Source organism: Amblyomma americanum, chromosome 4 (assembly GCF_052857255.1).
Source record: "Amblyomma americanum isolate KBUSLIRL-KWMA chromosome 4, ASM5285725v1, whole genome shotgun sequence".
NCBI lineage: Eukaryota > Metazoa > Arthropoda > Arachnida > Ixodida > Ixodidae > Amblyomma > Amblyomma americanum.
The window spans coordinates 114,413,836-114,441,059 of record NC_135500.1 but is presented as its reverse complement, the minus strand read 5'-3'; the positions used below and the strand labels follow the sequence as shown (position 1 = coordinate 114,441,059).

The window sequence follows — 27,224 nt, the reverse complement described above, 5'->3', positions numbered from 1 at the left end:
TGAGTGAAACTTACCATTGGTTCGCTAGGTCCTCATTACGGCAGCAAGCGTACAAGAAACTGTTTGATCTCTTGAACAGCGGAGAAGCGCCTCCGAAGATCTGCAAGCTTGCTCGGCTAGATGGCTTTTTATCGCGACAGCAGTGGAACGAGTGCTGAAGGCACATTTCCAAACAGTTAGGTGGACGGAAAAATGTAACGGTGCGGAAGTGCTTCACTCCATGTACTGTGATGACGCGAACAAAGCTTATTTGCTATTCCTAAAGCCAGTACACCTGGAAATACAAACAGTGAACAAGTCTTTTGATGCGAAGAATGCGGACCAGACAAAGTCTGGAAGAGCTCGTGCGACTTCTGTCTACTCTAATAAAAAAAGTTGCTTCCAACAGTAAACGTCGACACAATAAGACTAAAGTAGAGGACTGCCTAGACCCAAAACTGTATTTGGGCCACTTATTCGAAAACATGAGGTCAACAACAACAACAACAACAACATGCAAGGAATGAAGGAAGCGGACTTTACTGTCAAGAAGACGAGGACATGTTAAGAAAGCGATGCATAAAGTTCCTGGTTTCCCTCATCGAGCAGGTACAGCAGAGTCTTCCTAACACCACTGTAACGTTAAAAAACGTGGGGCAGTTGTCAGTAGAAAAAGCCTTGTGTGTACTGAAGCCCTCTCTAGTCCCACTGATGGAAGTGGTAGGCGTACCGCCAGGCGAAATAGATGGGGCGGAAAGCCATTGGAAGTGCATCACGACTGTCACATGGACGAATACCTCAACGGCTCAGAACTTGTGCGAAGTAAAAAAATTAGAGACTCTCCTGGAGAGAACCCATTCAGAGAACTATAGCGGACTTTGCTATCTCAAAGCTGGACCTACCTTACTCGAACATGGAAGTTGAAAGATCATTCAGCCAGATGAACTCGCTCAAGGCAAAGCTGCGAAACAGGCTCGTCAGCTAACGCCTTTATTGTGATCAGAGCGGGGCTGAAGAGGCCCGATAAATGACGTTTTGACTACCAACTTCCAGAAAAAGTTACCCGACTCATTGGAACTGATACCAGCTACAGTGGACAGAGTGAACCATCAACTTCAGGAAGTGCTACGTGTCAGCCACTTTACCTGCAGGTGGCTGACAACGATTCCGATGAAGCTGGTGCATTTGTGTTTTGACTTCACACAGTTTTTCCGTGGCTCTGATTTAACGCTCGCATAGAGTTGCTTCCGGCTAATCGTGACTAGTCCGAACATATTTACACTCCTCTCGTGTTTTTTTTTTCTTCTTGTAATTACTCAGGCAGTGTGATATTGATCGACTCTGTAACCCTTGTCGCTATCTCCTAATGTTTATATACAATAAACCTATGAAGAATGGCACCTTGTGGAGTACTTTCTACACAGGTTATTGCGGACTGTGCATTTGAGGAGAATAGAATTAACTTACAGCCTATTCTTGTTTTTACTCACGCCTTTAAACAAAATTACTGGCAGGAACGCTCGCTGAGGACGCAGCAGGCGCAAAACGATGCGGTTCGAGCTGCCCTGGACGCTGTCAACGAATGTTGCTAAAAAAATAATGTGTCTGGACGGTTGAAGAAGTTTTTTTTTGCTAGCCACAGTTGCGCGATAAAATATGCCACCTTTTCCTTGACCTCGCGCTCATGTCTGGTTATGATGCGCGCACAAGCAGACGCTGCTTGAAACGCCGCTCTTTCTGGTTTCGCTTAGCCCCATGTTTTGATCATAGTTCCGACACTGAATCGCTACATTTGCTTTCATTTCTAGCCGAAGAAAGGACGCACTGCAAGTATTTTTACATCTAGCATCACAGTGCATATTAGCGGATTCTTTGGCGTTATTATAAAACATTTAGCGGATTTTGGAACGCATTTTGGCGAAATGCTCGTAAACAGAGGTGACAACACTGTTCGTCAGACGAATATTTGAGAATATTCCAGCCAGTAGGTCAGACTTGCTAGAATATACAGGACATTCTAGGCGTGTTGCACTCTAAAGTCCCTTTATGAGCTTTACTAAAAAATAAAAAGCTGATCTAGGGACTTTATTGTAGTCGAGTGAGTGGGTCGGATGTACGGATGCATGGAGGAAGGAGAACATGGTGGGATGGCCTCCCAGCGGCCCAGTGATTCCGCACCAAGCGGTTCTGACAGGCGCAGGAAGGCGGATTCCCCCAACACCAGACGGCGGAAGATCAATGAACGAATGCGTCAACGGCGGCGCCAGGCTTCTCCTGGGACTAGGGCGAGAGATGCGGAACGAAAACGTTGGCGACGGCGCAATGCTTCACCTGGGACGAAAGCAAGGGAGGCAGAAAGAAAGCGCCAACAGCGACTGGCCGCATCGCCAGGTGCCAAGGCAAGGGACACGGAACGCAGACGCACGAAGCGACTGGCCTCATCGCTTTGTACGAAAGCGAGAGAAGCGGACCGAAAGCGGTTGTCGTCGCAACCAGGCCCGAGCACATCTAGCGCCAACACCTCGCAACAACAAGAGAGCCGTGTGTCAACAGTGTCGCCGAGGGTACTGTACACGGCGGCCACAAACTACTTCGAGAAGCACTTTGAACAGAACGAGCTTGGTGCAACGTGCTCGGTGTGCGATCGACGGTGGTTCACAAACGATCTCAGCAAGGCGCCACTCTGCGACATTCTGCAGGAGCATTACCCGAACCCTGACTTGACGGCATTCGCGGTGTGCCAGACGTGTCTGCACTCACTGCGTGAAGGGAAGATGCTGTCATACCCAACAACCATCGGCTATGTCTACCCACCAATGCCACCCCACCTGCCTCGTCTAAACGCAGTGAGTGCGCTTCTCATCTCATCGCGAATTTCATTCATGCAAATCCGACCATTGGCGTACTACACGTCGGGCCAGATGTCGACCACAGGTCCCACAGTGAATGTCTCCATCAGTGTCCGTCGCAATGCTAGCCAACAGGCATGCGAGCGATGTCGCGCTGCACGCAAACATCAAGCGTCGTATGATCTACAAGGCTTTCGCCGAACACACTTTAGAATTTCCAAGGTCTCGTCCTAATTTTTTTTTTTTTTTGGCTTTTGCTAAAGCGCTTTCTTTAACATTCTGGCACTTTTCTATCCTTAGCACCTCAGTAGCTGCAGAGTTCACCGTACATATGATGAAAGGCCACTTTCAAAAAACGCCCATCGTATTTAGCCAAAACAATAACCACAAAATTTAAATCACCTAGTGTCCAATAGGCTACAAAATGGGCTTATAAGTGATGTATAGCTACGCACAACCACATACACAGCCACATGTCCACCTAGCCTCTTTCCACAAAAGAGCTGGAAAAATTGGAATAGGACATTTAAGTTCACTCACTCAGGCAAATTTCTTGTCCCAAGGTAAGCCTGGCGTTTGTCTCCAACCAGCCAACCAAGAATTCTCTTTTGTTTCTCAACTTTACTGAGATCAGAGAAGGCCTTTGGAACTTTCCTTCTTTTGGGCAGTCCAATTACAGTGACTGCACGCCCCACTGGCTGATCGCGAGGTTTAATTTTTTTTGGCATTTGGATTGTACTCAGCTCTGCGGCGTTCGCTGCCTCAGTACTATCAGCTGACGAAACTGCAAGCACAGGGCTTGGAGACATTACTGCTACCGCTTTCTCAACTTCATTGACCGGTGGTGCATGGCCAGGTACCATTTCCAGCAGTAGCTGACTAGCGGTGTTCACTGAGCTTGGGGCTTATTCATCTTCAACAATGGGACCGACTGTGTCAGGGTGCTCTGAGAGAGTGACTTTTGCTTCGTTCACTTCATGTTCTTCTGGAAATGGAGAAGACCTAAAAAAAAAAACAGTCTGATGCTGAGACTGCTTCAGTGCTTTTTTTATGCCTTCTACATTATTTGAAGGGGTTCCATTACTGGCACCATGCTTGTTTTAAATGCTGCACAAACCAATATTGAGTTGTACTACCTTAAACTGCTCCTATAGTTTATACATCACTACAAATGCAGCAGGACGGACATATTACAGCTCATTAAGCATCAGGTGCATGGAAAGACAAGGTCTTGTTTTGACTGATGCCACTGCCCGTTTTGTTTGTTTTTACTCAATGCTTGGGTTCACCACTAAGGTGTATCTCAGTCATTTCAGGTAAAGAGCGTTGCACTGGCAGCTGAAGAGCCTTCACGTTCTTCGCAGGGGTCCAATGTCCCTAGCACAAGACCGGAAGCTGCTTCTGCTGTGGACGGTTTTTCAAGCCAAAGGAGAAGGCCATACTTTTGCAAAAAGCACACCACAAAAAGCAAAGGCACCAGCACCTCTTCATTAACACACATCAGAAGCTCTGCATCAATGCGCAGCAGAAACACACAGACAGAAGTCTGTGCTCAGGTAGACAGAGGTGAGTAAAGTGGTGCCTTCCTTTGCAAGGAGTCTAAATGCTCGTGTCCTGTACTTCCAGTAACGCAAACAGCAAGAATTTCAATCGCAACAACAACGCAGACATAAGGTCTACACTTCAAATCTCTGGGTGCCTAGTCTGCATCCATGTTTCATGGTAAGCGTCGCCTTGAATGTTTCGTTTTCCAACTGTGCATGGTTACGACCGTACTGTAGTTGTACCCTTGCTGATGTTGCAGTTTTCGTACACTGCCGTAAGGGACACGGTGGTTTAATGGTTAGGTGCTGATCTTGAGACCAGCATTAGCTCGATCACCTAGGTGTGTGTCATTTGGCTGCACATTGCTCTTACTTGCACAGTGCTGTTAACCAATATTTCTTTTCTTTTCAGCACTTGGCTACGCTCCTGAGGGAACTCGGTAGCTCGTTCCAAAGAACCGTTTAGCACAGCAGTCACAAGGATGCTTCCTGTTACCTGCAGGACTTTGGTCTGTGGTGATCAGCTACTGCACTGTCTACACCTCATACGCCACCACACTGCCTCGTCTACGACCAACTACTGCACGCGGAAAGAAGGAAACATGCTACGTAAGTCTGCCTGCGCTTCCTCATCCGAAATACGTTCCGGCATCCATTCAAACCCGTGTTCCTTAGGATTGAGGTGTAGGCTGTTGGTTCTTTCCCATGATAAAGTATGGTAGAATATCATTAAGGTAATTAAAGGGACCAGAAGATTTGTTTGCCTTATCAGAATTTTACGTTAACAGAGGCTTGCTATGTGTAGCTCTTAGCCATTAGCGAAAGACAGGCAGTAGCACAGTGACAGCTTTCACTGAGTTTAGGGCTTTACGTAGCAGAGTGTAAACACTTTTTCCTCAAGGATACCATTCAGAAGAAAAGTTTCAGTATTTTGAATATCCTGCTTCAGGTTTGCCACAGTTTCCGGATTATGTCCACCTTAGTTGAGGATAGTGCCTAAAAGCATTTGAGTCCATGGGAACATCGGCAATCACAAAGCATTGAGCAATCAGGGCGTGAGAGAGATATTTGTGAAGCGGCTAGAAAATATCTGTGCCACATTATCTTTTTTCTGTCTCTCGATCTGTGTCTATAGGGACTGTGCACCACGATCGTGATCCTTCACAGGAAAAATTATAAAATTCTAATTTGGAAGGGTGTCACGCAAGGTGATGCATTCTCCCCACTGTTAATAATCACTTGCTTACGAGAGGTACTCAGGCCCGTTGGAGTGGGAAAACTTGGCGATGCAAGTCATGGTGAAAAACCTCGGTGACATCCGATTTGCTGATGCCATTGTTCTCGCTAAGAACTTAGGGGAACAATTGCAACGCAACGGGAATCACAACTGGGCGCGGTGTCGAGGATCTTGTTAAATTTCAATGCAGAACAGGTGGTGCCCAAACAAGAGCTTAGCCAGGTTGTTTGTGACCGAGATGTTCATTTCAGACACCTCTGTGCAAAATTTAGGCCAGATGCTGTAGAAATTGACCTCTGTGAGCTGTGGCTGTTATAGGTAGCGCCAGGGCAGCCACCACGTTTTCTATGCCAAGCTTCCAGGATATAAAGCCCGTCTTCAGGGCTGAACAATCATCACTGAATTTCTCGTTTTTTTACCAGCCGTTAAGCATGACACATATCTACGTCCACCCTGTTGGGCTATCCAGAGTTTGCATCTTTAATGATAGCCTGCAAAGAAGGATAATTGTTGCTGTGGACGTAATGCCACTGCAGTGCTGACATTGTGGGCGAGTGTATTGTGTTCGGAGCTTGTGTGGCCAACCTATTTGATACTTCCCTGCCTTGCCTTGTCAGATGGTAGGGGAGGACGACGCTATAAGTGCCGTCTCCCAGTGAGAATGCATATCTCAACCAACCATCATCATTCAGGCGCAACCCCAGGCAAGGCCCCCCACACCACATGGGTGAGGGTGGTTTTGTTTTGGGGCTGCAGGCAGTTTCCCTGCCAAGGGGCTCTAGCAAGTGAGGGCGACGCCATCGCGAGGGCGAGACAGTACACTTGCGCTACACTCAATTCTCAGCGGCGGATCGAGGCCCGTTGTGAGCTGGTCTCCTAATACTTGATGCTGATCTTCTCTCCGCATTCTTCAAAGATGATCATCGGTTGCCATTCTTCGCAAAACTTCTTCCGTCCCAGGTGTCTTCTTTCGCACTGGAGGTGGAACCACAGTTCCTTCCTTATCTTGTTCTTCACCTCCATCAGGTCGGGAATGCGTCCGCTGTAAGCCGTGTGGCATCGGGCCACCCAAATTTGATAACTATTCTCCGCGAGCGCCAGCGCGAACTGGTTTCGTGCCTCGCTGGGCATCGGGTTAAAGTACCGAGTGGTTTGGAACGGGATGCCCGGGAGGCCGAACAGATCGCGGAGACGTTCGAGAAGCGCTGCTGGTATTATGCAGTCCTGAAAGATATGCGTTGATGTCTCCGCGGTTCCACAGAAAGGGCACGCGTCCACGAGTCCGGAGCTTCGCTAAACAAAGGTGCGGCGTTTAATTGGCAGGATGCCCCGCGTGAATCGCCACATGAATGAAGCGCGGCGCGCGTCCAGGAAATGCGCCGTCAGGTACCTCCACATTGGTTTTTCGGCCGTCATTAGCACCTGATGAAGATGGGGTGGAAGCGCAGGGGTCACGAGGCTTAACATAGTCTTGAGGGCAATCTCGCGTGAGGGCTCGGTGAAAGTCGCTCTTATGAGATTCATGTCCGTGGCCGCGGCGCTGTAAAATGCGAGCGGCGTCCCTGCGCGGGGAGCGGTGTGCGGCAGCGGTTGCTGCGTGAAGGCACTTAGCCGCGTTGACAAAAAGAACGATGTTAGTGTTCGCGTCAGCGGCATATCACACTCGACCGCGCGGAGCATCCACTGCACATGCAGCGCTATGGCTAGGGCATCTAGGTCCGGGATTCCAAGTCCTTCTTTTAGTCTAGGCTGTTTGACTACCACGCGCCTCTCTCTTTAGGGAAAGCGAAAGGAAATGGGCAGGTAGGCTACTGGACAGTGAGTTCGTAAATTAAGATCTCAGATGTGGTAGTTTCTTCAGGTTCATAATGAGAAACAGTGCAACAACACAATTCTACGAAAATTCACTGGAGGAGCACTGGAAGAAGCACTGGCCCGCTAAATCCCCAGAAGGTAAACTAAAGGACACAACCCGTCAGCTGGGCTGGTCTGATCTAGTGACGAGTGGTTTAAGAAGAGAACTGGCTTCTCTTTTTTTATTACTACCTCTACTGCTGCCCCAAGCCTGCTCTTCTGTGCTTATTTTCATCGCCTGCAACAAGCAATCTTCAGATCCTGTAAAAAAAAAAAAACTACCCAAATTTGTACAACCTTTGCTTTGTAGGTGCTGTCGAAGACTGTGAATGCGTTCGAAAATAAGTGTTCAACAAGGGCTTGATTGTTGAATGCGTTTCACAGATGAGTGGTACATGACACCAAGAAAGGAGGACTACTCACATTGGTGTTTTCATGTTTGAGTAGTTTTAACAATGTGATTAAAATTTTCAACAAATAATGTTAACAAAGGAGCATATTTGACAAGGTTTCTCATTGGTCTGCTGTAGAATGTTTTATGATTAACAAACGTGCATTATGGAAGCATTTAGTTTGTTTTGTAGGCATACTATTGTCTCATTTTTGTTATCTGATAGATAGGGTGCCATTTTTACGCTGCCTAGTGCAGCTCTTGGTGGATAAATCTGTGAGGTAAGCTCTCTATTCTGGGTGAAAAAAAAAGGGAGAAAGTTATACGGTGGTACACCAAAAGTGGGGCTGAACCGTGTCCCGAACCAGTTAGGGATGGTTCCTCTTAATCGTTCGGGTTCAGGTTCGGTTCCAAGATGACATAAAATATATGGGTTCAGTTCTGGTTTCAGGCAAAGATACAACTTCAGTTCTGATTTGATACCTTGATAATCGCAAATAGAGCATTTGTAACATTGTGCATGAAATGAGCTAAAGACAACAGGAAACAAGCTCATGTTATCCTGCTTGAAAATGGCATTGGTCTAGTTTTCTTTTTTCCTCACTGTATCCCACAGTGGCTGCTATTTCTGTGTGTGCTTTTTTTCTTACTTTTGCTCTCCATCCTGCTCTGAGCGCTTCAGTGCCCAGCAGTGTAGCCATGCGTCTCTCTCTTATCTCATTCCTTCTGCAGCATAGCTATTACCAGCTCCACATGTGGGCACACCATGCGCCTTTCCGTCCACCGCAGGCAGTGTTCATGACACCGCTTCAGTTGAAAATGCGGCACTTAGTGCATATGCACCTTTTAGTCTGTGGGAAGCAACGCGTGGCGCATGTCAAATGCCGAGATCTGACCATATCATATCTTGGCGCGAGCACAGGCATGATGGTGCCCTGCTTTTTCTACTCTGGCAGCGGCAAGTTAGCTTTCTGCCAAGAACGCGCACTCCTGCAAGATGGCTTCCCCACAGTGTTTCACAAATGTGCATGGAAACCATCTTGCGTGGTTGTGCTTTCTTGCTAGAAGTATTTTAAATATATATTTTTGTTTATTTGCCACATGGACGCTTTGATATGAAGGATATATAACTAGTGATCCATTGCACAGCAGAATGGATTCCAAAGGAAGGAAACTTAAACCCAAGGTGGAGGCGAGATCAGAAAATTTGCTGGAATGGGGTGCTTGTGACAGGCACAGGACAAGAATAATGGAAGCTAGTAGGGAGGCCTTGATTCTGCAGTGAGCATGGCTTGACTGATGACCATTGTCTCGCCCAGTGCACTCTTTGAAGAGGCCCTGATGCACTGCTTGTAACAGGCAACCGTAGTTACTTGGTGAATAATGTACAGCGATGTCAACATCTCGGTCGAGCTATTTGGTCATGCACAACCTGGCATCATCGTCAGCCAGGCTACGTATCCTACAACACAAAGGCCTCTCCTCCCAATTGCAGTCACCTTCTTCCTACAAATTTCCTAATCTCGTCCCTCCACTCAACTCTCGGTCTTCATGGCGGAGTCCACTATGTTACACCACTGGTTATGTTTCCAACATTACATCTCTCAGCATTACCTCTGTGATTTTCCTTCTGCGGTTTGCTGCACTGTCCTTAATCTAACTTCTGGCTTTTTCACATCCAGGTCTCAGCTTCACATCTCAGTGCAGGCAGTTGGGGCAAATATTTCTGTTGGGGATACTTTTATCTTGAGGGATGTCAGTGCAGTGCTATCCATGACCTGAGAGTATATGCGGTTGTGGTTTAGGCTACGCAAGGCCTCCACTCAGCCATCTAGGCCTACAAAGACTCTTAGCTTCCCCACTTGCAGTGTTTGAGAAATACCATGGCAGATTCGTTCATTGTTCGGCATCGCACAGAGAAGGCATTAGGTGGGAACAGTCAGTAGAACAGGTTTATCGCTGGAATATGTAAACATACAGTGCATGTCATGGCTTGTGGGCGACAGTCCCCAGGGAGGCTGCCCAGCCACTCGACTGGCCAGGTCGTCGTCAGTGGGAAGAAGAGAGACAACACGCGTGCGCCACAGCACACCGCACCGTTTCTTAGCAAGGGAGAGGAAGGGCTCTCTCTTGACAGATAAGGGAATGACTGGAGGGCTGCTAGCGCCCTCCCCTGGACATTGGCCACATGTGGAGCAAGATGGCAGGCCCTCAGGGGCTATGTTGGGGGTGGCTATTCCTAGCAACGTGTGAACAGGAAGATGAGGTTCGAAGGATTCTTGCCACTCCACCCCATTCTTATTTTCCTGGTTATTTCTTTCTAACGGTTCATACCTGTGTCCCTAGTTGGCCTTGATGTATGTATTCTGTCACTAATTCTGATGATTTTTGTGGAGCGCTTCAGTGCTGGCCTCTACCCAGGCTGTTGACCATTGCTTTCAATTTTGTTCATAGCGGCTGTTGTGTATACCATTGTTGTATTGTTGGATGCTCCCTCTTTTGCTACATATCAACCCTAGCTACTTACCAAGGCCCGCTTACACGAAATAGGCTTGACAAGTCCTGTCCGGTTTATTTTGGAGCCAACAAAAAAACTATTTGTTTGGTAATTAAGTTCAGATGGACAAAGCAATGCTAGACTGATGACAGCACAGTGTTATTAGCTAGGCACGGAATGTTGGCGTGCGAACAGGGAACAGGGTGCGAACAGGCACCACATCGTCAGCATGCTGTTCACACTGGCCAATAGCTGTTCACTGCTGCATGCAGGCGTCTGCGTTCACTTTCTTTCCGCGCCGTTATTCTACTGTTCACAGCTGCTCCATGGCTCCTAGCAGGCACGCAAAGGGCAGTCGTATTGCTTGTTGCAAGCGGTTTATGATGCCTACATATTCTAGACTGGGAACTATACAATAATTTTGCTTCATGTAAGCAGGCCTAGGGCAGTGACATTAAGATATTTGATAATTTTACTGTTAAATTTTTTTCCATACTACTTCCTAAAGCTGTTATATACCCTTCTGGCACAGTGGTAAATTGCAGTTTATGACCTGAAAGTGCCTGCCCAATGCACTCCACCACATTCTTGACACCACCATGTGACAGGGGTATTATTTCCTAATTACTTAACTCTCATGGTCCAGATCTGCATTTTCTACGTACCCTAAGTATATTCCCTTGCCACATCCGGTGCGTCGCTGCCTATCTTAAACTACTGTTCAGCCGCCGCTGTGGTGAGTGGTTATGGCGCTCGGCTGCTGGCCCGAAAGACGCGAGTTCGATCCCGGGCGCGGCGGTCGAATTAAGATGGAGGCGAAATTCTAGAGGCTCGTGTGCTGTGCGATGCCAGTGCACATTAAAGAACCGCAGGTGGTCGAAATTTCCGGAGCCCTTCACTACGACGTCTCTCATAGCCTCAGTCACTTTAGACCGTTAAACCCCCCCTTAAACCAAACCAAACTACTGTTCCCTTGTGGGACTGCTAAACGTTACTTAAGATTTCTTCGAATTTATTATTTATGCCGACCATTCTGCTTTGCCTGTCTAGATCCTCGATCATGCTTTGCATTGTCTTCTAAGTTACATTGCTCAGTGATATCAGCAAATCAAAGTTGCTAAGGTATCCCCATTAACCTTAACCCCCATTCGGTTCTCTCAAGTCTCTTTTACACATACAGTGAATAATACTGGAGAGATCATGTGTCCTTGCCGGACTGGCATGACTTTTCTTTTCAACTTAAGATCAGATGTTGGTTGATATGAGCATATAGCACATACCAAAAATGCTCACAGCAAACCCCTTTTCATTTCTTACAGCAGGACTTGACCTATGCCGTCTTGGGGAAACTCAATAGTTTTCGAAGTGACGACATGGCGACTGGGTTCCTGGCTGCACTACTTAGTGCCAACATCTCTGATCCTCCATGGTACCGGTCCTTGGGATAGTGGCGAGTGGTGATCAAGCAGCAGGCAGCCGCTTGTTGGGTTGTGACTCCTCTGCAGTTCGCGGAGCAACAGCAAGGCACCAGGACTCGAGCGCATAACTGTTGCACAGTGGCACAAATGCTCAACATTTCAGTCACCACTGTGGTTGTGGTCTGTGTAGGATGATCACAAGTCTGAAAAAAACTTTTCCCTCGTTTTGAGGAATTAATACTGCTGTCCCTGTCGCTTCATTGCATATTATGGTACTATATAACCATTAGCTGCCTCTTATGCCAAAAGTCCTGACTTCATCACTGGTGCTTATACATAGAGGTTTGATTTTCCGTTTTAAGCCAAAAAGCAAACAATAAAAGCATGCAAATTCACTAATGAAATTCGATTCTAACCAAAAAAGGTTAGTGTCATTGACATGAATGCTGTGGCTAGCTGGCTATTAAGCAGAAGTTGCACTTGGTCACAGGTGCAAATTGTAGAAGCGTGGAAACCATTGAGCATGGCAGGATGCCGGTACCATTGGATTAAGTAGCCCATTTGTACATTTTCAGGCACTGTTCCGTTACATTAGACACGCCACTGCAGACCTGGAGTCTCTACTTCCTCGCTAAGTGTTGTTTGCCACTGTCATCACCTGCTTAGGGCAGCTACTTGGTTGAGCAGGTTTCTCGATGTTATGCAAGAACACGGGTGCAAAATCATGGAAAATTCACAGGGTCACCTATTTACTTGATGTGTTGGCACTGTGACAGCATCAGCAGCTGTTGATGCCTTTATCAGAAGTGACTGGTGCGGCTTGTAAGACCCAGGTTGCTCTCAAGCTCTTCCCTTGTACCACTCGTGACGTAAACACTTCCATCCAATGGTATTTATCTGCTCTGGTGATGCCACTGATGACATCACTTATTTTTATTTTTTATTTTCCGGCAGGCATACCATTCCAGTCTGGAATTTATCAGGCTTTGTGGCTCCCTCAGTGTGAACAGCATCCTAAACACCTCACGAAAGCTCTCCACCTGACAGCTACTGTCAATGGAACAAGGCAGCTGTGAAGAGGGAGCACGTGTGGAGCGGGCTAGTTGGGGCACACGTGCGCTCCTGCAGTGTTTTCATGACATGTGCTTTATTCCTACTCAATCCTTGTCTACTGAAATCTACTGATCATGTCTTTTAAGCTGTAGAAAAACAAAAGCCCTGGGAGCTAATCCACGCAACTGCATCTCGTTCAGTACTGCCTATGCACAGTCTCTCCTGGCCTAAGTTCGTTTTGGCACCTTCGGTTGTTCGCACTGGAGTCGCAGTGGCAATGGAGCTGTGCCAACAGCCACAACAAAATTCATGCTGCCTGCAAATGTGTGGGCTGTCTGCGTGAGGCAGTGCATCGGAAGGAATGCTGTGGCACTTTTTGAAGCAAGCTGCTGCACCTCACAAAGGGCGAACCCGCCGTAAGGGAAGGGATAAAGAGCCTGGGAAGGCATACAGTTGAAGGCGCATATGTCGTCGGTTCGAATCCTTGTCACAAGCTAGCCTCTAACTTTACTAGCACTTGTAAGCTATATACAACAAGAAATTGTATGACATCACCGGGAACACTGTACGACAAATGGTTGCGTCACAATTTTAATACAAATCTAGTCGGCAACACTGGTGCCACATTGAGGTTGGCCAGTGTGGAGTTTATGTAGATGAACAACATGCATATTATTCTGAAATGGCGGTGCTCGGCTTGCTGTGCGTCTCATATGGCAGCTTGATGATGTCACCCTATTTTTCTTGCCATTGCCGAGATTTTCTGTACCATCTGCGAGTGCACACACACCAAGGCACACCACCGGCTTTTCTTATAAGTGCTAATAATGTTTTCACAATAAAACAACAAAGATGACTCTATCGGCACCACCAAAGTCGCTGTGTCAGCTTCGCAACAGATGCTGTAATCTAAGCCCCATGAATGGATTAGTAATTTAATACTCTCACACATGCTAGTTGAACTGCGTAGCAGATATAAATGCACTGGTGATTCGAAGCTGTTTGCTTATGCAAAGGGGAGGCCATCACCCAAGTGCTTGGGTGCCCCGAAAGCAAGCAGGTATTCCACGTCTACCAGAGACACATCCCGGAGAACACACTTGGAAATTGTTCTATTTGCAAATTTTCTTGTTCTTGTCGAAATTTTCCTGCTTATTTCAGATTCCTTTGTATTGTAGACCAGTAGATATTACCTACACATGGGAAGTTAATAGTTTTAAAGGAGCCTTCAAGAAAATATATCTTGCCAAAAAGCTGCTTGCACGGCATAAAAACTAATGGACATCTTGGAACGTACAGTCAAGCAGTGCACTGCTTATTTACTGATTACTTTCATATGACACTTGTTGCTGACGGCATGGCTCCCCATAGAATATGTTCAAGAGGTGCATGCCAACGATGTGAGTAGCTGAAACATGGGGACTGGCCTGGTGTCTCATTGCCATAATTTGCAAATGGTACATATGCTAATGACGTCCTTCTCCAATGCTGTGTTGTGGTTCACACAGTTACCATCACACAGAAAGTTTTCATAACAAAGATGCAAAGGTAGGAGGTATAGCGCAGGTGGTGAAATGCTGTGCATGGAGATAGTGATTTATATAATGCGGTAGTTATAATAGAAGTGGAAAAATGAAGAAGCACCTTGTCCAGTGAACAGATTCTTGGCGAAGCCTGTAATTTAGAGATGGATTGACATAAGAGCCCAGAAAATATATAGGGTGTTTCACGTAACTTGAACCAAGGATTAAAAAGAAGTGATGCACCGGAGCTGGGTGACACCAAATACATATTGTTTCCCATTGTATGACGTTTCTCTGAGTATTTTTTAATTCTACTAAATTAGTTCATTACCTTAGATTAATTATGCAAAATTTAACATTCACATGGGCCCATTGGGCTTTGCGCATTTCCCTCTGTCCGGACAGCAAGTTTGCATATTAACGAGGCATGCATACAATGAAAAAGCTTCGTCTCCAGAAAAATTGTCCCTAATTCGAGTCGTCGATATTAACGGGGTTGATATTGTAGGGGCATGGGCGTATTGTGATAAAACAATAAAATATTTCGGGTTACTTCTTCTCTCGAAAACTACTCGAAAAAACCCATGGAACAGATTCTCGAAAAACCTGATTAATATCCTATTTTTAGCACTAAAAATAACCCCCCGTTGTTGCCTCCTTGAATTCTTAATGAATAAAACTTAATGAATAAATGTACAGGGTGCAGGGAAAGTCCTTGTGGCTACTTTTCAGAAGGTATAATTCTGGTGGTTTTCGTCAAAATGAGAGAGAGAGAAACTCTATAATGAAAAAGCAGAGAATTTAGCCGACATTTAAAAATCGCTGGCATGCTGCTCTGCGTGGGGAAGGAAATTTGGGAGGTAAAGATGGAAATGGATTGATATGTTCCATATTTATTCTCCGTTATTTTGGGTTTTTATGGTAATTTATGCAATTGCTGTATTTTTTTCTTCAGCATTAAGGTACCTAAAAGCGTACGGACCACGACAGTCCTGCGGTGCGGCAAAATCATGTGATGCGTTCCTATGGCAGCGGTGCAGCAAGGACGTTCAAGGTCAAAAGTGCGGCGACAGCGAAGTCGCTCCGACGAAAGTATTAAAACCTTGCGCTTTTAATTAAAAGGAAGAAGGAGCTGGCGTAGTGGAGGTCTCCGGGATAATTTCGACCACCTGAGGATTTTTAACGTGCACAGACATAGCACAGCACTGCTCTCACAGGCAGGTATTCCGCAGAAGATCGCTTCGATCACCGGCGTGCCAATCAAGACAATCCAGTACTCGCTGTGCCGATATCGCGATATGTACCGGCAAGTCTATTGACTGCGCAAGGAGTGGCAGACCTCGCACGACTACCTCCGAAAAGATGGTCAAAATTGTACGACAGAGAATCAAGCGAAATCCACAGAAAAGTGTGAGAAGGATGGCCAGGGAGCTTGGGATCAGCGCTAAATTTTTTTACATCATCACAGAATACCGTCTAGGTTTGCGTTCTATCAAACACCAAAATACGCATGCATTGAATCAGCGCATGAAGGCTACTCAAGTGCAAAAATGCCGTGCGCTTCTGAAACGCTTTTCCCAGGTGCTTTTCACTGATGAAAAACTGTTCACCATTGAACAGAGTTTCAACCGCCAGAATGATCGAATCCTTGCTGCAGCAGTTGAAGGAGCAGGTGGCCGTGGCCGGCACATTACACGCAAAGGGCATCCAGCCGCTGTCATGGTTTGGGCTGGAGTGACATCGTCTGGAAAGATCCCCCTGGTTTTTGTCAATCAGGGAGTCAAGCTGAACAGCCAAAACTATCGAAATGACATCTTGGAGAAGGTGGTGCAACCCTGGAGCCATGAACACTTCAGGGGTCAGAACGACTTTCCAACAAGATTCTGCACCCGCTCACAAGGCAAAAGTCATTCAGGAGTGGTGCCAAGCCCAGTTTCCTGACTTTATCACTTCCAAAGAATGGCCTCCGTACTCGCCCGATTTAAACCCACTTGACTACTCCGTGTGGTTGGCCTGCAACAAGCCTCAGAAGAATTTTGGAGAGTTTGAAGCAATTGCTTCAGAAGGCCTGGGAGGAAATCGATGATGAAAACCTGCGTTTCGTGATCGCCGCGTTTCCAAAGCGTCTCAGAGCCTGCATTAAGGCTAAAGTGGAATTTTTTAGCAGTAGCTTTTTTTTTCTGGTCTTTACTGTGCAAATAAAGTATTTGCTGCATTTCATCTACATATCTCAATCAGTTTCATTTTTACAATCAAAATACCACCTGCAAGGACTTTCTCTGCACCCAGTATATCGTTTTGCTGTTCATTGCTTTTACTGGTATAGTTTTGCTACCTCTACTAATTTTTTCAACTGCTTCTAGGGCCATCACAGCACATCACAGCCAGTGCAGCAGCACAGGCATGTTATACCAAAGTAAGCATGGTTGGTTTGGAAAGCAAGGCCCTTTTGCACTGATTGGTAGCCTAGGTCCACCACTAACTCTCATCTCATTCACTCCAGGTCATAAACGATTTGGTGGAAGCTGAAGACTCCTCACATTCTGCACAGAGGCGCCACGTTTCTAGCACAAGGCTGCAAGCTGCTTCCGCTTTGGACTGCACTGGAACTGATAAGGACAGCCCAGACTCATGCAAAAAGAATTTTTCATTAGCAATGGCAAGCACAAGTACCAGTACCTCTTCGTCAGCGTCTGGCACAAGCACACAGACAGAAGTCTCACATGACGGTGAGGAGACCTTTGCTTTGCAAGATGACCAAATGATCCTCTTCTATGTTTCCGGGAACACAGACGACAGACATGATGTCTACACTTGATTCCTTTGGGCGCACAGTCTGAATCCATGTTTTACGGTAAACAATGATATCCATGTTGCCAGTTGCAAGTGCTTGTGCACACTTACGACCATACCCTAACTAGTTACAGGTACTGTATGCTGCCATAAATGTTACGAGAACTAGTGGGCTAGTGCTGGCGTTTTGAGCAGCATTAGCTTGTATGCTTTGGTATCTGTCATTTGGCTTTCCAAGCAAATGGAGCGCACTAATATTTTCTAAGTGCAATTATGTGTTCCCTATCGGAAATGCAGAAACACTGTTTGTCCACGAGAAAGTGCTTGTGTTCACTGCCAGCATGCACATATCATAGCAGCCAATTTCAATTCTTCAATGCGTGAAAAACTCTACTTACTTTGTCCACACCTGTACAGTGCCATTTTCTTGTTGCAGCGCTCAGCAATGCTGGTGACAGGGTGAATGCTCAAGGAATTTGGTAGCTCGTTCCCAAGGGCCAGTTAGGATGACAGCCACAACACTACCTCCTGTCTCCGATTGAACTCTGCTTTGTGGTGGTCTGCGCTATTTACGTCTCAAATGAAATCCGACCACACTGCCTTGTCTGGAACCACGCACCATATACCAAGGAAAGACGCTTACTGTGTAAGCTGTGGTTCACTTCCACAACCTGAACCCACTTGTCCTACCGCCAAAAGTTATCGTGGCCTGCCACTTGCACCCTCCCGCCAGTTACTCATCAGACTAAGAGCACAAGTAGTACATGTTTGGCAGTCGTGTGCTTCAAAAGCTGATAAATTATTAAATTGTAAATTGTGGCGCTTAATGTCTTGAAGTGACGCAAGGGCTGTGAGGGACACCATTTTGGAGGTGTCCGGACTAATGTAGACCACCCGGGGCCCTTTTATGTACGCAGATATCATACAGTACATGGGCGCCTTTTGCACTTTGCCTCCATAGAAACACGGCCGCTGCAGCCGGGATTGAACGTGGGTCCTCCAGCTCACTAACCAGGCACCCTAACCTCTGAAAGATTATAGCGAGTGCAAAAGCTGATAAGTCCTGCAGTAGCTGACTGTTAGATATTATCCAGATGAGAGTCATAAGAGTTCAAGCTGGCTTTTAAGGGTACTTAGGCTAGTTGCTGTCGCTACATTATCTTAAATGTGCGGATTAGGAGGTCACAAAGAAAAACTAGAATGCAGGACCTATGAGGACGATGATGATGATGATGTATTTTTATGGCGCAAGGGCATCTATGGCCAAAGAGCGCCATGACACAAGGTAAATTCTTTTTCTCAAGGTGGGGTCAAAGACCCATTTCCCAAGCATTTCACCCTAAATAAGCTGAGCACCAGACCAGGGGAAAGGTTGTACCCATTGTATCACCGGTGGGTTCCCGGTGTCACTGGGGATCGAACCCTGCAGCTCCCGCATGCGAGGCGGATGCTCAACAACTTCGCCACTGCTGCGGTTATGAGGACAATGAAGTTATCTACTTCATATGCACATGGTGGTTGGGCACTGGTGGGGAAAAAAGTTATGCGTAGCATTCAGGGGACACTGAAGAGAAATTGAAGTTTGCCTATATTTATAGACTGAGCTATATTTTCCTTCCTTTCAGGTCTGTTCTGTTTGTTCACTATCCGCCACTTATTTGTTGTCCACACTGTACTCTCTCTCATCATTTACTTTGCAGCACTGTGGAAGGTGCAGACCCCACCCTGACCAATCAGGAAAGCGCGCAGGTCTTCAACGTGTTCCTGTGGAGCCACTTCGTATGTTTGGCTTTCAGTTGATACATTTGGGAAAATAAATTAAACAATGCTGTTTCAAACCGTAAGGAAGCACTCAAACAACATTATTGCAAAAGTGTTGGTTTTCTATCAAGAGTGCACACTGAGCAACACGGAGATCAGGCGTGGCAATAGCAGGGGTAGAAGTTTGCATCAGCATGAAAGCGCCTATATTATATGGCAGCCAGTGCGGTATGGTCGCATTTGTTGCTGCGCATCGGTATTGTATGCCTTGCTGCTACAGCAAGGATTTAAGGAATCGCTTACATATTACAGCTGTCCTACAAATAAATCTGGTGTGATATTCAGTGGACGCCATATTTGCGAAAGCCGCCACACTGCCCTCCTGTGGCCCTCAGCTGGGTTCAGGTTATATAATGCTCATTGTGCTTACAATATGTTTAAAAATTGATTCTAATAATGCCAGAAAGACATATATCTTCAATGGGAGTTCATTGACTGCTGCCTGTGGAGCTTTTAGTTATGTCTTTGTTAGTGATCCTCTGATCTCTATACCATTGCTTGCAGCTGCATTTTGTTGCACAAAAAGTTTAGTTTGGATTATGGGGGTTTAATGTCCCAAAGTGACTCAGGCTATGAGGGACACCGTAGTGAAGGGCTCCGGAAATTTGGGCCACCTGGGCCCCGGACCAGGACGAATTTTTCTTTAACTGTGAAGTTTCTGAGAAAGGTGTATAGCTTTCCTTTGTAGTGATATGGGTGCACTTGGGTGGATGCCAGTGAGTAATCACTCCCTTATCACAAATCTACTTCACCTTCGGGGATTCCCTTAAACATCTGACCAACACTGTTCCCAGTTCGAGTTATTGATAACTTCGCTCTCACCCTGCCGTCCCAGTTAGCTCAGTTGGTACAGCGACTGCTCCGGTGAAGCCGTGGTCCCGGGTTCGAACCCTGGACCAGGACGAATTTTTCTTTAACTGTGAAGTTTGTCAGAAAGCTATATAGCTTTCCTTTGTAGCCGTATGGCTTCATTTGGGTGGATGCTGATGAGTAATTACTCCCTTATTAGCAAGCCAGAGAAGTTTTGCGCCTGGTGCGTTCAGAACTGTGCATTGCTAGTTAAGATCTGTCAGGCCTTAGGGCACCACACTTGCTACACTGGTCTTTCTACAGAGTGTTAATTCTCAGCCTTGATAATACACTGCAGGAATTAAAGTGCCAGTGATCACTTCATAGTGGCAAAGTTTACATGGTCCATGCAAAAATATGCATAAATATTTATGCCCATCTAAAAGCTTATAGGATTATAGGCTAGAAATAATGTACTGTATTGAGCACACAGATGAAACCTCCAAATCTGACATGTGAGTAATGATTGCTCCATCTCAAAGAAATTGGGTAGTGGGCGAGTTGGATGACATTGCTGGCCAGCGGAAGTCCCTGCCCCGCATCTGAGGCGGAGAGGTGGTGCAGGACCAGCCTGGCCCTCGCTGCTGCATCGCAGTTCAATTCTACCGCGGCAAGAAGGTTTTCCGGTTCCGGGCAGCAAAACGAGTGGGAGTGCCTGCCATGAGCCCCCGCCTCTCATGGGCAAACAACCACAATGGCTCGGTTCCAAGGAGGCAGGGGCACATGGGAAAACCTATTGTGAAATTGCTGCCATTGTTGGTGCAAGCAAATGCAAACGCTGCCACCAAAGTTGTGCCCACACCCTCAAATGAAGCTTGTCATGCATTGCTAGCCCTATCACTCTGACAATTTCCTTGATGTTTTGTAACTAGATGGCCCACTGTGCATACGAATGCACTCGTGTTGTCATTTTCCTTTGTTTCCTTGGGCACAGATCTGAGTGCAGTTAGCGGGAAATGACACCAAATCTGCGGGGGGAGCTGCTTGTAGAGCTTGGATGCACACTTAAAGCACAAACAGTTGAAAGACAATAGGGACTGCAACAGACATGCTCATCTGCGTGTGTTTAATTCCAAATGCATACATTAAAAGAGTGGCTGCAAACTAATGTGTTGTGTTTTATGGCACATAGGCAGCTAAGGCTAAAATGAGCCAGGCACAAGGTATATATGAAAGTTTTTTTGCTGAAATTTATAGAACTGTGAAAAGTAATCGGTGGTGTAGAGGGCCTAAAACGTTAGTACTACCTTGTGATCACGTAGAAAAGAAATTTGAGAAATGGCTATTAGTAGAAGCCTTAAAGAGGGTTGGGTAAGCTCAGCAGTTATCCTTGGCTGAGCAACGATCTGGAGTCTCCCAACGAACCAATTAAGTACCTCAGTCTTCTTCTCGGGGATGAGAGTGAGCCTGAGGTTTAGCAAAAAATTAGCAAAGCAGTTGGCCAGAATTTAAGAGTTTCTTGAGAAATCCTGCTTCTCTTAAACAGTTAAGAACTCAAAACATTTCTACAACTGCATTATCTCCTAAAAGAAGTGTGGGATGAAAAGGAATGCATTCATTATAAAATTGAATGAAGTACTTTTCCCTTAGTTTTTCCAGTTTCGCACAAGACAATAACATGTAGTTAACCGTAAGTTCATTTCCGCATTCTTCACAAACAGATTTGTCTTGTTCTGTCAGAAGTTGTGCGTAACGTGTGTGTGGCCTATTTAGAGAGGGCAGAGAATCTCTTCCTTGAAGCGTTCCTAGTGCACAAGACTTCCATTCACCTAGAACCGGCTTTACGAGGTGTAGTTTAGTATTCACTTCGTTGTTCCAAGCTGTCTGCCATTTGTTTCTTAATTTCCGTTGTACTAAGCTCATTCACTCCTTAAAGAGTATATTTACTTTCTTTATTTCCTAGCCACGAGCTTGAGAACCGTACAAATCCGCTCTCTCGTTGCCTTTTATTCCGACATGACTCAGGACCCAGCACAGTTTTATGTTTTGTCCTTCAGCTGTGGCTGTTACTATGTTGTGTATGTCACCAAGTATTGGAGTGATTGCATTTCTTGAGTAGAGAGCTATAAGTACACTTAAGGAGTCTGTAAAAAATACCCTTTGTGAGGTTGTCGTTTACAATTTTTGCTATGGCCATACGGACTGCGTAACATTCTGCGGTGAAGATGGATGCGCGCTGTAGAAGTCGTAGCGTTTTTTCAGACTTCCCTCGCACCACAGCACTTCCGATGTAAACATCAGTTTTTGAACCGTAAATGTAAAAGTCCGTAAAACTACTGTGTTTGTCTTCGAGTGCAAAGGATTCTTGCATGATATGCTACTGTGGGGTTTGTTTCTTACGAAACAGTGTAAGGGTGAAATCACAGATTGCAGGAAAATTGTACCATGGAGGCAGTGCATCTAGTCTCCAAGCAATGTCAGGTGATGTATCTACTACGCAGAGGTTTTGGCACCTCTCTTCAAAACACAAGAGGAGTGGCCTGATAGCTAGCAGTTTGTTGTTAAATAGTGTTCTAGATGGGCACTTTGTGACTACGGTGTAGCATAGGTGTTCGGGCAGAGAACAGATTTTTAAAATGTATGAGCATGAGAGCATGGTTCTTCTATCTCTATAAGGGACGGTTCGTTGGTTTCTACAAAAAGACTGTTGTTTATGGGTGATGTCCAGTAAGCACCAGAGGAAAGACGCAAACCTAAATTATGTACTAGATCCAGTCATTTAAGGTATAATGATCTCGCTGACCTATACACTATACATCCACAATCTAGGGTAGAGCTTACTACAGAGTGGTAAATTTGTAAAAGACATGTCCTGTCGGCAGCTCAATGTTTTCGTGTCAGTACTTTGCGTATATTAAGGGATCGGAAGGCTTTCTTTTTCAGTGCATTACATGAAGTAGGAAAGTGTTTTCTGTCAAAGGTTATGCCTAGAAATTGGTGCTCATTTTTTATGGGTAGCTGTGTTTCATTCAGATGTATGAACTAAGGCAAGACAGGAAGTACGGAGTAAAATACTCCTGCCAGATCATGGCTGGGCCTTGCAGTGAAATGTGCACAAAGGAGAGTGGCATGGTTTTTTGATGGTATGTTGGGGAGTGTGTGAGAACAAGATTCAACTGGGTTATATCAGTCCAGAGTGAATAAATGCCTGAAATAGGTGTTACTGGCCGACATCTGTCGCCATGTGGCTTTAGCTGTGGCAATTTTTGTTTGTTTGAATCTTGTTTACGCACAGCACTGGCGCAATTCCATCCCACTTGGCACTCCCACCCCTGCACTCAAGGACAAGAAAATACAACACACAGTGTCCTTACATCTGACGTATAACCAGAGAAAACAAACCACACGAGAGGAGTTGGGTACACTAACATGACAGCACAATAAGACCACTGATCACAGCCAGATGAAAATGAGTAACATCAGAAATTGAAATGTGCACTAAAATAACAGTGATTTTCTGTTTGACAATTGTGCAAACACACCCTCCTCTTTTTACACTGCTTTAATACCGTTGCAAATGATCAGGTACATTATTAATGCACTGCACAATTGGTGGCAGTACCTCACCAACACAGTGCCGAAGTAAAAGGCCAACAACAAGGCACTACCTCCAGCACGACTTCACCTACTCAGTCCGCCCTACAAGCAATGGTGCTCAAGAACAGCTAAGGAATTCTCAGGCAGAAGTGTCTTCCCAGCAAAGAAACCAACAGCAAGTCACCTCTTCACGACTTCAGTCCTCAAGCAGCCCTTTTTAGAGCTTCGCTCCAGCCGCTTCCTACAGAAAAGGCCCTTGAAATGATTTGCAGTGTTGCCTCAAGGGACCAAGCCAACAAGGTTACTAACACCAAAGTACAAAGTATGTGCACATGTTGAAATAAAAAGACAATGTAATGTCGCACATGCATTCAACAGCTCATGAACTAAAGCTGCATCGTAATATGAACATAAAGAAATCGAGAAAAAGGAGAGAGGGCTTTTTAAACATGAAATGGTTTTATTTCCTGTATTTGGCAAACAATGAAACAGAACTGTGGCAAAGCCAAAGCCAGAAGTACAAGTGTGAACTGGAGCTCAACCTTCCAAAACACTCAAATTTTCCATTTAAACTGCAGCCAGCACAAAGAGCTTTTCCATCCAACGTCCCAAGAAAGATTCCAACCAAAGCTGGCACAAGTAGATTGGCTTCAATTCCCCGACACCTCAAGGCATTCAACCATCATCACAGTGTCTCGTGCTGTGATCTATAATTGGTACATAGCACTTGCTCATGGCTAAATTGTCATTGTCATCTTTCACAGATTTGCGCTGCGCTTCCAATGCTTGCAGCTGACCTATGCTTGCACGGTCTAAGGATAGTTCTGGCAGATCTTGGGCTAATACATATGCTGCGCCAGCACTGCTAGTACCACATTCTTGCCAGAACACACAAAGCTCCTTTAGAAAAAGAGGACAACACATTAGTTCATGTGCTGATCTGTTCCGCAAGCATTACTTCCAACCATACCACTGTTGCCAGTTACAAGCATTGATGCTGAAGATCATTTTCCCAAATTATTGGTAGGTAGCGCAAGGGTAAATTTTTAGATAGTAACTTCTACAGCACATGTTACGGTAAAATCTGAAAGCATAGGACGGTTGGCAGTTTGGTTCGCCACTCATGAGACATAAACAAAGTTTGAAAGGTGCACTTTCTATTGCTACTAATCTTGGTTTATCTCTGGCTGCTGGCTTTTCGAATGCACCATCATGTGTGCTGCTTTGAGATGTCGCATACTGTACAGGTGCCACAATATCAGCCTGTGGGAATTACAAGTGCGAAAGCACTCGAGGAAAAGTTTGCGATTCCACAAGAGGTCAATGGAACGATGGCGAGCGAGCACGAGATTACAAAGAGCTATATACAGAAAGCACCCTGTAGACATCTGCTCTCTCCTCCTTTGACTAGCGACGGCCGCACGGAAAAGGGGGGGAGGAGGGGCAGGCTCGACTTAGACCTTTCCAACCTGACTGCTGCCATAATGCTGGCTGCACTGCCTTCTCTACCTGGCGCTACCAACTGTTCTGTGAACGTCGCCTTATTGTTCACTAATCCACTGAGCACCCCTGCCGCAGGCGGGGTGGATTGGTAAGTGCCAGGTGAAAAAAAATCAGTCCAGCAAGCAAAATAGCGGCAATCAGGTTGGAAAGGCCTACAGCAGGAGCCAGCTGTTTTTTTTTTTAAGACGTTGTAGGGTTCGGCGCACTGTCGCATCCTTTTGTACATGTGTTGCGAATATTCCGTAAGAGGGCAGTGACCTAGGCTGCGCGTCCGGTTTTGTTTTATTTTGTTTTGCTTTGGTGCACGCCGTTAGAAGGGGACTCATGCCTTTTTGGTTAGTCTCCCCATTTGTCCTTGCGGTTTCCTTCGCCGCTCCGGACGGCGGGCCTATCTGCCGGCCTCGACCTTGGACCCCTGTCCCCTTGGCGAAGGATTGCGAGACCACCTAGGGAGGAACTTGGGGGTAAGGAAAAACGCTGACATCAGTTCTGAGCACGCGTGTCCACCCATGCCTTTCAATCCACGCGTCCAGCGCTCAGGGACATTAAAATCTGCTGTAGGAAAGCGGGTATTGGCGCTATTGTGGACACCGGTGCAGATATCACCGTAGTGCACGAAAGTCTTGTACCTGACGAGTTCGTATCCCCACATGGGACGATCGATCTCGTCTCCGCTTTCGGAGAGAAGGTAGAGGCAAAACTGGCAGTAGTTCCGTTGGCGCTGTGTCGTGGTGCTCCCCTGATCGAAAATGTGGACGATGCGACACCGGTGTAGTGTGCACTCACCGACAAGCTCACACAAGCCAATTGTCTAATTTCCGCAGACGCATGGGAACAGCTGCACGACTCGGGCAAAACGGACAGTGAGGGTCTCGTGCAGGCGGTGGGAACCCTGTCGCCGCCGGCTGAAGACAGACAAGATAGATCAGGGCCAGACGTGGGCACCGAGCCTGTCCTGGCATTCGCAGACGAAACCCTGCCCGAGCAGACAGTTGACAGTAATGAGGTCGAGCCATCACAGGCGGGCGGCACGGCTGAGCATAGCGGGGCACAGAAGTTTCGCGTGGAGCAGCATGAGGATGAGATGCTGCGTCAGGCCTGGCAGAATGCCAAGCAAGGAAAGGCGGGCATGTCTATCGTAGACGGAGTTTTGTACCATAAAGACCAGGTGCTAGGCCAAGGGGTACAGCAGTTAGTACTGCCAAGATTACGGCGCAAGGCCGCACTCAGCCTAGCACACGAGTCCTATTGGGGGGGACACCTGGGCTTTCGCAAGACTAAAGCTCGCCTAAAGTACAGTTTCTACTGGCCGGGCATGGAGTCGGATATTCGCAAACACTGTGACAGCTGCCATAGCTGTCAAGTGCGTTCAGACCACCGGCGAACCGATAGGGTACCGTTAACGCTTCTCACTCGCCTGAAGTTTCCCTTTCAGAAAGTGAACGTGGATATCATAGGTCCGATTGAGCCATCGTCTGGCCGAGGACATTGGTACGCGCTTTGCATAATAGATCTGTGCACGCGCTGGCCAGAAGTAGTCTGCCTAAGGTCTTTGTCCGCCAGGGCAACCTGCGACGCGCTGCTTTCGGTGTTTGGCCGGACTGGGGTTCCTGAGGTGGTGTGCTCAGACTGCGGCACTAATTTCACAGCCGCACTTATGAAGGAGTTCCTCGAAAGACTCGGCTGTACCCCACGCTTTTCCGCTCCCAATCATCCGGAGAGCAATGGGGCGGTGGAGAGGTGGAACAGAGTCTTTAAGACCATGCTCTCACACGTAATCGAAAAGGAACCGAAAAACTGGGACAAGTTCATTCCCTTTCTTCTTTGGGCCTATCGGGAGGTGCCACACGACACCACTGGCATGTCACCCTTCCGAATGCTTTACGGCCGAGACCCAGTAGGACCACTCGGTATCCTGAAGCAAAGCTGGGCAGGAGACATTGAGGTACCCGGGGAGCTAGCGAGTGCTCCCGCTGAGTATTTGAAAAATCTGAAAGCACAGCTCGAGATCGCGGCCGACATTGCGGAGCTAACGACTAGAAAACAGCAAGACGCGTACTCGTTGCACTACAACAAGCATGCAATGGTAAAAACCTTACGCGAAGGTGAGGCAGTCCTCGTCTTTGATGACAAGAGGCCAGGGAAAATGTACCCGAAGTGGCTAGGGCCGGCAATGGTGACAAAAAGGTACCGCGAGCACTCGTACCATGTGCAGATGAGTGACGGTCGCCGCATGCTAGTACATGCAAATAAGCTACGCCCTTACGTCGGGAAGGTAGGTTCGGTGAACGTCATATTTGATGACGACTGAGATTTTGGAGAAATCGAATATACCCCGCGCGCAAGCAACGTCCCGAAGGACCGGGTAATGCCTAC

General features: G+C 46.6%; 1 protein-coding gene and 1 long non-coding RNA gene across 5 annotated transcripts; both read left to right on the top strand.

Moving 5' to 3' along the window:
• The first annotated feature begins 1,647 nt into the window (after positions 1–1,647).
• Positions 1,648–14,978, top strand: LOC144128245 (uncharacterized). Of its 3 annotated transcripts, none has more exons than XM_077661503.1 (5): positions 1,712–2,825; positions 4,193–4,394; positions 4,455–4,550; positions 4,785–4,981; positions 11,671–14,974. In XM_077661503.1, the coding sequence occupies exons 1-3, from the start codon at positions 2,091–2,093 to the stop codon at positions 4,499–4,501; spliced, it is 984 nt and encodes a 327-aa protein (XP_077517629.1). In that variant the 5' UTR covers positions 1,712–2,090; the 3' UTR covers positions 4,502–4,550; positions 4,785–4,981; positions 11,671–14,974. The 3 variants fall into 3 exon arrangements, with proteins under 3 accessions (XP_077517630.1, XP_077517629.1, XP_077517628.1); XM_077661502.1 differs by having other exon boundaries at positions 1,719–2,825; positions 11,674–14,974; XM_077661504.1 differs by lacking the exon at positions 4,455–4,550 and having other exon boundaries at positions 1,648–2,825; positions 11,671–14,978.
• A 144-nt stretch (positions 14,979–15,122) lies between these two features.
• Positions 15,123–19,024, top strand: LOC144128252 (uncharacterized). Of its 2 annotated transcripts, none has more exons than XR_013313765.1 (4): positions 15,123–16,761; positions 16,849–17,074; positions 17,575–17,784; positions 18,839–19,024. It is a non-coding gene; the product is annotated as an uncharacterized LOC144128252 (long non-coding RNA). The 2 variants fall into 2 exon arrangements; XR_013313766.1 differs by having other exon boundaries at positions 16,849–17,199.
• Positions 19,025–27,224: the final 8,200 nt, after the last annotated feature.

Bases quoted from the DNA above. Each gene is read 5' to 3' on its own strand.
- LOC144128245 (XM_077661503.1), top strand. From the start codon at position 2,091: ATGTACGGATGCATGGAGGAAGGAGAACATGGTGGGATGGCCTCCCAG. The intron at 2,826-4,192 runs GTGAGTGCGCTT...CGTTCTTCGCAG, and splicing joins ACCTGCCTCGTCTAAACGCA to GGGTCCAATGTCCCTAGCAC. The intron at 4,395-4,454 runs GTGAGTAAAGTG...CTGTACTTCCAG, and splicing joins CTGTGCTCAGGTAGACAGAG to TAACGCAAACAGCAAGAATT.